Source organism: Telmatherina bonti, assembly GCF_933228915.1.
Source record: "Telmatherina bonti genome assembly, chromosome: 8".
Lineage (NCBI taxonomy): Eukaryota > Metazoa > Chordata > Actinopteri > Atheriniformes > Telmatherinidae > Telmatherina > Telmatherina bonti.
Genome location: NC_136626.1, coordinates 1288627 through 1301491, shown reverse-complemented (window position 1 = coordinate 1301491; position 12865 = coordinate 1288627). Strand labels below are relative to the sequence as shown.

The following is a 12865-nucleotide window of genomic DNA, read 5'->3' as shown; positions in this document are numbered from 1 at the left end:
AGAACCTGATCTAAACCCATCAGAACCTGATCCTAAACCCGTCAGAACCCAATCTAAACCCATCAGAACCAGTCAGAACCCGTTCTAAATCCGTCAGAACCCGATCTAAACCCATCAGAACCTGATCTAAACCCATCAGAACCAGTCAGAACCTGATCTAAACCAATCAAAACCCAGTTAGAACCCGATCTAAACCCATCAGAACCCGATCTATACTCAGTCAAAACCTGATCTAAACCTGTCAGAACCCGATCTAAACCAATCAGAAGCCAGTCAGAACCCGATCTAAACCAATCAGAAGCCAGTCAGAACCTGATCTAAACCCGTCAGAACCCGATCTAAACCCATCAGAACCAGTCAGAACCCGTTCTAAATCCATCAGAGCCCGATCTAAACCCATCAGAACCTGATCTAAACCCATCAGAACCAGTCAGAACCTGATCTAAACCCGTCAGAACCTGATCTAAACCAATCAGAACCCAGTCAGAACCTGATCTAAACCCGTCAGAACCCGATCTAAACCCAGTCAGAACTTGATCTAAACCCATCAGAACCCGATCTAAACCCATCAGAACCTGATCTATACCCATCAGAACCCGATCTAAACCCAGTCAGAACCCGATCTAAACCCATCAGAACCCGATCTAAACCCATCAGAACCCGATCTAAACCCATCAGAACCTGATCTATACCCATCAGAACCCGATCTAAACCCAGTCAGAACCCGATCTAAACCCATCAGAACCTGATCTAAACCCATCAGAACCCGATCTAAACCCATCAGAACCAGTCAGAACCCGATCTAAATCCACCAGAACCTGATCTAAACCCAATCAGAACCCAGTCAGAACCTGATCTAAACCCATCAGAACCCGATCTAAACCCAGTCAGAACCCAGTCAGAACCTGATCTAAGCCCATCAGAACCCGATCTATACCAGTCAGAACCCGATCTAAACCCATCAGAACCCGATCTAAACCCGTCAGAACCCGATCTACACCAGTCAGAACCTGATCTAAACCCAGTCAGAACCCAGTCAGAACCTGATCTAAACCCATCAGAACCCGATCTATACCAGTCAGAACCTGATCTAAACCCAGTCAGAACCCAGTCAGAACCTGATCTAAACCCATCACAACCCGATCTATACTAGTCAGAACCCGATCTATACCAGTCAGAACCCGATCTAAACCCATCAGAACCCAATCTATACCAGTCAGAACCCGTTCTAAACCCATCAGAACCAGATCTAAACCCAGTCAGAACCCGATCTAAACCCATCAGAACCCGATCTATACCAGTCAGAACCCAGTCAGAACCCAATCTAAACCTATCAGAACCTGATCTTAATCCATCAGAACCTGATCTAAACCCGTCAGAACCCGATCTAAACCCATCAGAACCAGTCAGAACCCGTTCTAAATCCGTCAGAACCTGATCTGAACCCAGTCAGAACCCGATCTAAACCCAGCCAGAACTTAATCTAAACCCATCAGAACCCGATCTAAACCCATCAGAACCAGTCAGAACCCGTTCTAAATCAATCAGAACCCGATCTAAACCCATCAGAACCTGATCTAAACCCGTCAGAACCTGATCTAAACCCAGTCAGAACCCAATCTAAACCCAGTCAGAACCTGATCTAAACCCACCAGAACCTGATCTAAACCCATCAGAACCTGATCTAAACCTGTCAGAACCTGATCTAAACCAATCAGAAGCCAGTCAGAACCTGATCTAAACCCATCAGAACCAGTCAGAACCTGATCTAAACCCAGTCAGAACCCAATCTAAACCCAGTCAGAACCTGTTCTAAACCCGTCAGAACCTGATCTAAACCAATCAGAAGCCAGTCAGAACATGATCTAAACCCATCAGAACCAGTCAGAACCCGATCTAAACCAGTCAGAACCTGATCTAAACCCATCAGAACCTGATCTAAACCAATCAGAAGCCAGTCAGAACCTGATCTAAACCCATCAGAACCTGATCTAAACCCAGTCAGAACCTGATCTAAACCCAGTCAGAACCCGATCTAAACCCATCAGAACCAGTCAGAACCTGATTTAAACCCAGTCAGAACCCGATCTAAACCCATCAGAACCTAGTCAGAACCTGATCCAAATAAAGAAAACTTTTCCAGATTGAGCCCTTTGGGTGTGGAAGATTTTCTGTGCCGGTCTTGGACCTGCAGTAAGTGTACTGGTCCAAATGATGGTTCTGGTGACACACTCACTGTAAATATTCTTCTGAATTTTGATCAATAATGGATCAATGAGTGAGGAGGACGGACTCTACATCATGTCACCATCCTGGACCAGTCTGAACGGTCAGACTGAACAGGTCCCAGTGTCAGATGTTGGACCCGTCCTCCTGGCCTCTGGTCCTCGCAGGAATAGGTTTCCATGGAGACGGTGGGACCAGACCGAAGGGGGGTTATGGAATCATCACCATGGCAACATGACAGCAGTCAGCTGATCATGACAGACCCTCATCTTCCTGGCCCTGCGGACCGGACCTTGGTCTTCCTGGTCCTGCGGACCGGACCTTGGTCTTCCTGGTCCTGCGGTCCTGCGGACCGAACCTTGGTCTTCCTGGTCCTGCGGACCGGACCTTGGTCTTCCTGGTCCTGCGGTCCTGCGGACCGGACCTTGGTCTTCCTGGTCCTGCGGTCCTGCGGACCGGACCTTGGTCTTCCTGGCCCTGCGGACCGGACCTTGGTCTTTCTGGCCCTGCGGACCGGACCTTGGTCTTCCTGGTCCTGCGGATCGGACGTTGGTCTTCCTGGTCCTGCGGACCGGACCTTGGTCTTCCTGGTCCTGCGGACCGGACCTTGGTCTTGGAACACGTCCAGAGCATCCTGTGGAATCCAGAGGTGTATGAGAACTGGATCTTGGTCTGGTTCTGGATCTAAGCAGCTTAAGTTCTGACCGGTTCTTGTGCTGGTATTTACCGTTTTGGTTTTAACCAGTTCTAGTTCTAGTTTTGGTTCTGGTTCTGACTGGTTCTGTCTGTCTTCCAGCGTTAATGAAGTTCATCTGGACAACCTGCAGCTCATCGCGGTGAGTCTACTTTCCATGCAGTCATTGAACGCACCACCAGGTTTGTGACAGCAAAGGTCTCAAGTAACAAAGTACAAATACTTCGTTACTTTACTTAGGTAGAAATTTCAGGTGTCTATTGGAGTAATTATTTGTATATATATATATATATATATATATATATATATATATATATATATATATATATATATATATATATATATATATATATATATATACATATATATATGTATGTATATACATACATATATATGTATGTATATACATACATATATGTATGTATATATATATATGTATGTATATATATATATATATATGTATGTATATATATATATATATGTATATATATATATATATATATATATATATATATATATACATATATATATATATATACATATATATATATATATATACATATATATATATATACATATATATATATACATACATATATATATATATACATACATATATATATATATACATACATATATATATATATACATACATATATATATATATATATATATATATGTATATATATATATATATATATATATATATATATATATATATATATATATATATATATATATATGTATGTATATATATATATATATATATATATATATATATATATATATATATATATATATATATATGTATGTATATATATATATATATATATATATATATATATATATATATATATATATATATATATATATATATATATATACACAGCAGAAATAAACACGTTTACAGCCTGGTACAAAATCCATTTTAGATTTTACAGGTCATCCAACTCGCTTTCCGTGGAAAAAATTAGCACTCACACACCAGGCTGCATTCACATTTCAGGTCCTAAAACACAATTCAGATTTTCTGGTCAAATCCAATTTTTTTCTTTGCTGTTCATATTAAATTTAAATGTAACCTGTCTGCAGACTGCGGTATGAACAATTTATGCTCCTGAAGTAACCTGCATTTTTTTTTACCTTTTTGTAGATTTTGGTCGACAGAATGTCGTACAACCACTGTTTATAGTCAGTGAAACAACAGCACATGAAGTAAACACGATGTTTGCATCAGTCATCTCAGATATTCTGTGTGGTTACATTATTGATCCAGATTGGTTTAACTGGTTTAGAGGCCGGTTGAGTGTCCTGTGTTGAGTTAACTAGCAGGTAAACTACAGGGTGACCCCATTTCCCATCATGCCTCAGGAGAAGAGGAGGGGGCAGACAGAGATGGAGAACAAGAAACGTCAGCTGGAGGATGACAGGAGAGCTCTGCAGCACCTAAAGGTGAGCTCCGCCCTTCCACTCATGCTCGTAAACCATGGCAACTGTTGTGGAGGCAGTGACTGACCGGACTTCATTCTGTGTATGAATGTGTTAAAATCTTTAAAGATCTCAGACTGACATCCTGAAACATTCACTTGAAACAAGGATCTCTGAGAAGGAAAATCAAATGAATTATGTCAGACTGTGTTGTTTTCTTGTCAGTTCATTAAACTTTGACAGATGTTTAAACTCGATTCAGTTCAGATAAAACGGATAGTAGCAGGGCATCTAACAGTTAACAGCTAACCACTAACAGCACTAATATTATCAGCTAACATCTACCAGCTAGCAGCTAACGTCTAAGACCTAACATTTAACAGCTAAACACCATGAGCTAATAGCTAACATCTGTATCTGTAGCAACTCTGACATTGACCACTAACTGCTTGAACATCGACCGCTAACTGCTTGAACATCGACCGCTAACTGCTTGAACATCGACCGCTAACTGCTTGAACATCGACCGCTAACTGCTTGAACATTGACGGCTAACTGCTTGAACATCGACGGCTAACTGCTTGAACATCGACGGCTAACTGCTGGAACATCGACGGCTAACTGCTGGAACATCGACGGCTAACTGCTGGAACATCGACGGCTAACTGCTGGAACATCGACGGCTAACTGCTGGAACATCGACGGCTAACTGCTGGAACATCGACGGCTAACTGCTGGAACATCGACGGCTAACTGCTGGAACATCGACGGCTAACTGCTTGAACATCGACGGCTAACTGCTTGAACATCGACGGCTAACTGCTGAAACATCGGCGGCTAACTCCTCGAACATCAACCGCTTTGGATTGTAATTACATGTTTAGTATCTAGGGCTGCAACGATTACTCAGGTAACTCGAGTAACTCAAGTACAAAAATTGATTGAGGCAAATTATTTGCCTCGAGGCTCCGTCTAATTAATATCACGTGGTGATATATGTTAGTTTATGCGTCATGGTGGCATTCTCAGACCACTGCGCTGTTCGGAGGGGCTACATCACTGTTTCAGTAAACATATAAAACATCTAAACATGTATAAAATCTATAAAAGCAGACCCTGTGGCCTACGGTGTGTCTGCACAGTATGACTGTTTCACCCGGATTGATGACGGACATTTCCAACAGCAGCGGCGAGCGGTTTGATTTCTGTCTGAAGATCCTCCTCGCTTTGGTCTCTAATGGCAGAGAATGAAGAAGAGGGGAGGAAAAGACCGAAAAAGTCGCAATTTCACACTGTGAAATTTTCACACCATTTCACACTGAAAAGGACAGAAAACGTAGTGCAGTGTGTGTGCTGTAAAGCAGGTCTTAATGCTGCAGCAGCTGAAAGGAAACCCCCCCCACTGCACCGCTCCAGGAGGAGATCCAGCTTTCTGATTTATATCAACAACAGCAGCGGCTGGTAAAATGTACAGTGTTGGACTTCCGCTTCCGGTATGCCCGAGTAAAGACGCTTGACCCGTGCGCTCCGACCAATATATATATTTAACAGTCTGCTATACAGATAAGACTCCACTTATAGATTTGAAGTTCAGCAAGGAAATATTACGGCAATGACCTCCTCTCAAAAGTCTAACAGAAAAGACCCAAAATTGGGCAAAGGCGATGAAGCGAAGGCTACTCAAAAGTAGCTAACGCTAGATGCTAGCTTAGCTCAGAACGACATGGGGAATAGTGACACGCTAATGCTAATGGAGCTCTGCAAGTTCCGTGAAGAATCTGGAAGAGCACAAAAAGGCATAACAGTCTCAGACGCGTATGGAGGCTTCGATTGGTGAAATCAAGAAAAGACTCGACACACTGGAGGAGAGACTGAACACTGCTGAACACAGAGTGAGTGAAACTGAAGATCGTGGCATACAGGAGCGGGCGCTTGCTTATTTACTGAGGAGAGATGCTACATTATCGGCAAAACAAGATGATTTGGAAAATAGAATGCGCAGGAATAACATCAGACTCTACGGAATAGAAGAAGAAGCGGAAGGAAGAAAGATGATTCCGTTTGTCGTTAACTTTCTTAAATCATCTCTGAAGCTGCCTGAAGACTTAGTCATTCACATTGAGAGAGCCCAAAGAGTAACCATGCCGAGGCCAAAAGCAACAGCACCACGAGATCCATTATTGTTCGTTTTTTGGACTTTAATGTAAAACAAATGGTCCTACAACAGGCGTGGAAGCAACGAGACCTGGAGTTCAGAGGGAAGAGAGTTTATTTTGACCAGGATTACTCCCCTGGCATGCAACGAAAAAGGAAGCAAGTACGTGAAGTGATTAAAAAACTCAAGGAGCGTAACATCAAAGCTCAGTCGCCATATCCTGCACAACTTAAAGTGTTCCTGGACACAGGTGTCAAAACTTTCCCCTCTCTGGTGGAGGCCCAACCCACTCTCAGGGATCTGGGAGTTAACGTTGTGGTGGCTGAACGGGATATTTTGGAAAAAGAATTGGTACGTGATACATGGCAGACCCAGGGCAGACTGAAGAGGGATGGACAGATGCTGACCCCGAAGGAAATCAGAGCCATCATAAACACTGAAGACCAAAATGAGGAGAACTAAATAAGTTGACAAGACTATTCTGTTACTGGAAGAAGTGTTACATAAGAATGATAAAATGTAGGCTTAATGACATAATTAGTTTTCTAAATCCATTGGTCAAAGAGCTAACTGGAGATTGTTTTGCTTTACTTCTACAACTGGGCATTTGAAGCAGCAGAGAGTGGAGACTGTGTACCTTACCCAGGGAACAAAGTTTCCCTGCCCATTTTACATCGGGATTGTGTTGCCTATTTTAGGTTCATTAGTTGTTACTGCCAGAGAGACAACACAAGGTACTATTGGAAGTTCATTCATGTTCCAAGTTCCCTTTGGTGTTTTTCGTGTTCCTGGTTTCTCGGCAAACGGACTCTTAATGTTGATTTGATGTTTTGTCTTTATTCAGTCTTACTTATTCACTTACTCCTTCTACAGTGGTACAAGGAAACGGGAATAGGTGGAAACTGTTAGTCCTATGTTTATTTAAACATGACTAGTTTGAAAATTGTTACTTACAATATAAATGGTTTAAACCACGTTATAAAGAGGAAGAAAATTCTAACTCAACTAAAAAGTTGAATTGTTCAATTGGGTTATTACAAGAAACTCACTTAAACGAAGTAGAACATGCTAAGTTAAAAAGAGAGTGTGTGGGACAGGTATTTAGTGCATCATATAAAAATGATAAAAAGCGTGGAGTAGCAATACTCTGCAATAAATCTTTGGGTTTTATATCATAAAATGTTCTTAAGGACAAAAGCGGATGATGGATAATGGTTATTGGTTCTATTGGAGGAATTACTTCAACAATTATAAATGTTTATGCCCCTAATGAGGACAATCCAAGGTTTTTTTAAAAATATAGCACAAATCATAGCAGGAAATTCAAAAGGATTAATAATGGTGGGAGGTGACTTCAACTGTGTATTAAATAACTGTTTAGACAGATTTCCATTTGAACAAAAGCCCCAATCCTCCAAATCAAAGACACTGAGTAGTATGATGGATGAATTGGGGCTTGTGGAAATATGGCGTCTAAAAAAATCCAAGAGTGAGGGATTACACACATTTCTCAAACGTTCATAAGAATAGATTTTTTCTGTATCTCTAAACAAGAGGTCCACAAAGTGAAGGATTGTCATATTGAATCTCAATCACTCTCAGATAATGGGTCTGTTATAATGTCTTTGAATTTAGACCAAGACAAGCCCTCTAAATTGTGGAGATTAAATGTATCACTCTTGAATAACTCTGAGACAATTCAATATATCAAGGATCAATTACAATTCTTTTTGGATACTAATGACACAGATGTGGTTTCTCCTTCTATCTTATGGGACACAGCAAAGGCAGTTCTGAGGCGCAAATTCATATCAATCTACTCAAAAATAAAAAAAGAACGAGAAAAGAACCAAATTAGATTAGAAGAACAAATTAAAAATTAGTAATTGACCGTAAAAGGATAAATAGATACATAAAAGGATAAATAGATACAATTTTACAAGAACTGAAAAGATTTAGACAAGATTTGAATAACTTATTAAAGTATGAGGCAGAAGGTGCATTACGTTTTACTAATCAAAAATATTACGAACAAGGAAATAAAGCAAGTAGATTACCATCATTTCAGTTGAGAAAAACACAGGCAAGTCGAATTGTCCAAAAAGTTACGTGTCCCACATCCAAAAAGACAATGTCACACCCCAGAGCCATCGCCAATGCATTCTCTAATTATTATAAATATTTGTATGATTCAGAAACCAATCAAAATAAAACAAAGAAAATTAGACAATTTCTTAAACAAACCAATCTTCCTACACTTGATGAGACAGAGGCCAAAGCTATAGTGGGCACCATCACAAAAGAAGAAATAAAATCTGCTATCGGAAAGCTCAAAAATGATAAATCACCTGGTGTAGATGGGTTTCCCCGGGAATTTTATCAATGTTTCCAGACAGAAATCATCCCTCTTCTACACAGAGTGTTTAATTATGCTCTAAGTGCCAAAAAAAACACAGAAAACATGGGCCGATGCAATTATTTCTGTGATCCATAAGGAAGGAAAAGATCCTACACAATGTGCCTCATATAGGCCTATAAGTTTACTTTGCAATGATGTTAAAATACTGACTGCCATTTTGGCTAGACGACTTCAGAAGATTATTAATAAACTCATCAACCCCGATCAGACGGGATTTATACCAAAAAGACTAGGAATAAATGATATAAGACCTACACTGAATATAATTACAACAGCTCAAGAGGGTCCCCACCCGGCAATGCTTCTCAGCCTTGATGCTGAGAAGGCATTTGATCGGGTGGACTGGACATTCCTGAAACATGTTTTGATGGAAATGGGTTTTGATAAAAGCTTTATTGAGTGGTTTGAAGTATTGTATACAAATCCTTCCTCAAGAGTAATGGTCATATATCTGAACCCTTTCCTCTAAAAAGAGGAATTAATAAGGAATGATCCCTCGATTTTAGGTATATCGGATAAACTTAGGACCCATAAGTTATCATTGTACGCTGACGATGTCATTTTCTATATTAAAGATCCAATGACTTCTGTTCCTGCACTTTTAAATTGTTTAAAGGATTTCAGTGATGTTTCAGGATACAAAGTTAATGAGTCAAAATCAGAAGCCATGATGATGAAGGGGGTTTGGCCCTCGGAACTATCTAGAAGGGTCAAATTTAATTGGTCTCCCAACAGGTTTCAATATTTAGGAATTACTATTACCTCAGATGTCTCTCAACTATATAAAGCAAATTACGGGAAATTGATTGATCAAATTCAAAAAGACTTAAAGAGGTGGGAAATATTGCCACTTTCTTTTTTCGGTAGAATTGAAACCATTAGAATGAATGTTCTTCCCAGGTTTCTGTATCTGTTTTATCCCTTCCTATCTGGATTCCAGCTGTCAATTTTAAAAAGATACATAAAATGATTTCTGCTTTTATTTGGCAACAAAAAAAAACTAGAATCAAATTTTCCCAGCTGACCAGTAGCAAAGCATGTGGAGGTCTTAATCTACCAAATTTGAAACTATACTATTGGGCAGCTCAATTACGTGGAGTAGTGGAATGGATGAAACAGAGTAAAGATACTACATGGTTAACTTTGGAGCAAAGTTCATGCCCCAGATTTTCACTGCAGGCTTATGCATTTTGCTCAACAGAATTATGGACCAAATACAAAATTACAAACACCTGGATGAAATGTACTCAAAAAGTTTTAAGTAGTATTAGAAAACAGATAAACACTCCCCAGTCCATCTCCAGGGCTATGAAAATTTATCACATTATAGACTTTTTGCCAGGTCAATTGGATTCACGGTTTCGTGACTGGGAGAAGAAGGGTCTTATGGTTATAGATGACTTGTTTGAGGGAGATCATTTAAAATCCTTTAGTCAGATTCAGGAGATTTCTATAGATTTCTGCAGTTGAGGCGTTATTTGATATCACACAAAGAATGGTCACTACTTCAAACACAAGCCACTGACTTGGAAAGGTTTTTCATAAGGAACATAAAAGAAGATAAATGTGACAAGGTTGTGTCGAATCTTTATAAATCCCTACATCTGAATATACCGAAGAGTACTCTCCAGGTAAGGGAGAAGTGGGAACTAGAAATGAATGTTGTGATTGAAGACCAAGAATGGGAAAAATGATGTGAAAATGGGCACAAACTGACTAGCAGTCCAACATGGAAAGAGTTTATTTGGAAAGTGAACATTAGATATTTTAAAACCCCATTTATTATCTCTAAGTTTGACAAAACTAAAACAAATTTATGCTGGAGAAATTGTGGGCAAATTGGAGATCACACACACATTTTTTGGGATTGTCCGAAACTTAAGTCATTCTGGGAGGGAATTAGGGGAGAACTTTACAAAATACTACATACCCACATTGAATTTGACCCGCTGATTTTTATCTTTGGGGTGCGCTCTGTTAATTTTTTAAATAAGGATAAAGAATATCTTTTGAAAATTCTTGTCTTGGTAGCAAAAAAAAATGCTGTATCCTGGTATAAACCACTTCCTCCAACAATAAATCAGTGGAAGGAAAGAATTCTGAGGGTCTATACAATGGAAAAAATAAGAGCAAACCTAAACCTTACCACTGATTTGTTTAAGAAGAGGTGGAATCCTGTGACAATCTATTTGAATTTGACACTGTAGCATTTGAGTCTGTGGTTGGGGGGGGATTATTTGTATTTTTCTGTACTCACTACAATAATTATAGGCAGATAGGAAAAAAAAAAAAAGAGACATTTCCTTCTATTTAACAGTACACTGATTTGAGATACCAGCTTGCTGAGACGTTCTGTTTGTTTATTTATTTTGTTTACTATTTATTTTTGTTTTGCTTGCTAAAACAATAGATTGTATATATTGTAAAGCTTGAAATATGAATAAAACTTTGTTTAAAAAAATGTACAGAGTTCTAACCTGTGATATCAGTCAGCAGTGACGAGGCATGGCGAGGTGTCGGCTGCTAACGCACGCTAACCGTCTGGTAATCCGTCCCTCATCTGTCTCTCCTGCACACACGCAGAGTCAAAGCGCATGTTTTAGGCAGCCTCTGTTCCTGCAGCAAACTTTTATTCTGGATTAAACAGACACACTTTTACCAGGCGCGTTGTCCACCAAGACATCGGCTGGTTCTTACTGTGGACATGTTTACAAGTCACTCCTTCTTTCTACGGGAATTCTTCTTTTCATCTTTTAAAAGGCAGAAATTCTCGACCGGTTGAGGATTGTTTCTCCACACATTGAGCACAAACATGTCGGCACATTTTAAATATGATACTTATAAAACATTTTAAAACTATCATATTTTAAAACATTTTCCTCCTGCATTAGGTCGTAACAACACATTCAACAGCTTCACAGATATACATTTATAGATTTACTTTGCTTGAGTTTCTAGTGTTTGTTTTACAAATTATAATAAAAAAATATAATTACTCAAAGAAATAATCGACAGAGTAGCCGATTCCAAAAGTACTCGATAGTTACAGCTCTATTAGTATCCTGGGAGTTAACGCTTTTCCTAAAGCATCGACATCAGTTTTGGCAGTTGGTTTTATCAGACTTCCAAACAGCTCGTCTGCCCACGGTGCCAGCCTTGGTTCCTCACAAGCAACTCTCTTTACATTACAGCTCTGGCTTTCTGCATCTTTTCCATTTTGTACCGAATATTGGTCAAAGGACAGAAATCAAAGCCTGGATGAGATGTGTCAGAGTTGTGGGATCGGTCGGGGAGACGTGGTCGGTCGGGGAGACGGGGTCGGTACTGGAGACGGGGTCGGTCGGGGAGACGGGGTCGGTACTGGAGACGGGGTCGGTCGGGGAGACGGGGTCGGTACTGGAGACGTGGTCGGTCGGGGAGACGGGGTCGGTACTGGAGACGTGGTCGGTCGGGGAGACGGGATCGGTACTGGAGACGGGGTCGGTACTGGAGACGGGGTCGGTCGGGGAGACGGGATCGGTACTGGAGACGGGGTCGGTCGGGGAGACGGGGTCGGTCAGGGAGACGGAGTCGGTACTGGAGACGGGGTCGGTACTGGAGACGGGGTCGGTCGGGGAGACGGGGTTGGTCGGGGAGACGGGATCGGTACTGGAGACGGGGTCGGTACTGGAGACGGGGTCGGTACTGGAGACGGGGTCGGTCGGGGAGACGGGGTCGGTCAGGGAGACGGAGTCGGTACTGGAGACGGGGTCGGTACTGGAGACGGGGTCGGTCGGGGAGACGGGATCGGTACTGGAGACGGGGTCGGTCAGGGAGACGGGATCGGTACTGGAGACGGGGTCGGTCGGGGAGACGGGATCGGTACTGGAGACGGGGTCGGTCGGGGAGACGGGATCGGTCGGGGAGACGGGGTCGGTCGGGGAGACGGGATCGGTACTGGAGA

The 12865-nt window shown here is 41.2% G+C and overlaps 1 protein-coding gene across 1 annotated transcript in view; it reads left to right on the top strand.

The window, feature by feature from the left end:
- palm1a (paralemmin 1a) overlaps positions 1–12865 on the top strand; it is a gene marked incomplete at its 3' end in the record, with an annotated part of 261922 nt that overhangs the window by 161891 nt on the left and 87166 nt on the right. Inside the window, exons 2-3 of the mRNA XM_079245154.1 lie at positions 3023–3062; positions 4292–4372. Of these exons, the coding sequence (XP_079101280.1) occupies positions 3023–3062; positions 4292–4372 (121 nt within the window). The remainder of the gene's footprint in view (positions 1–3022; positions 3063–4291; positions 4373–12865) is intronic.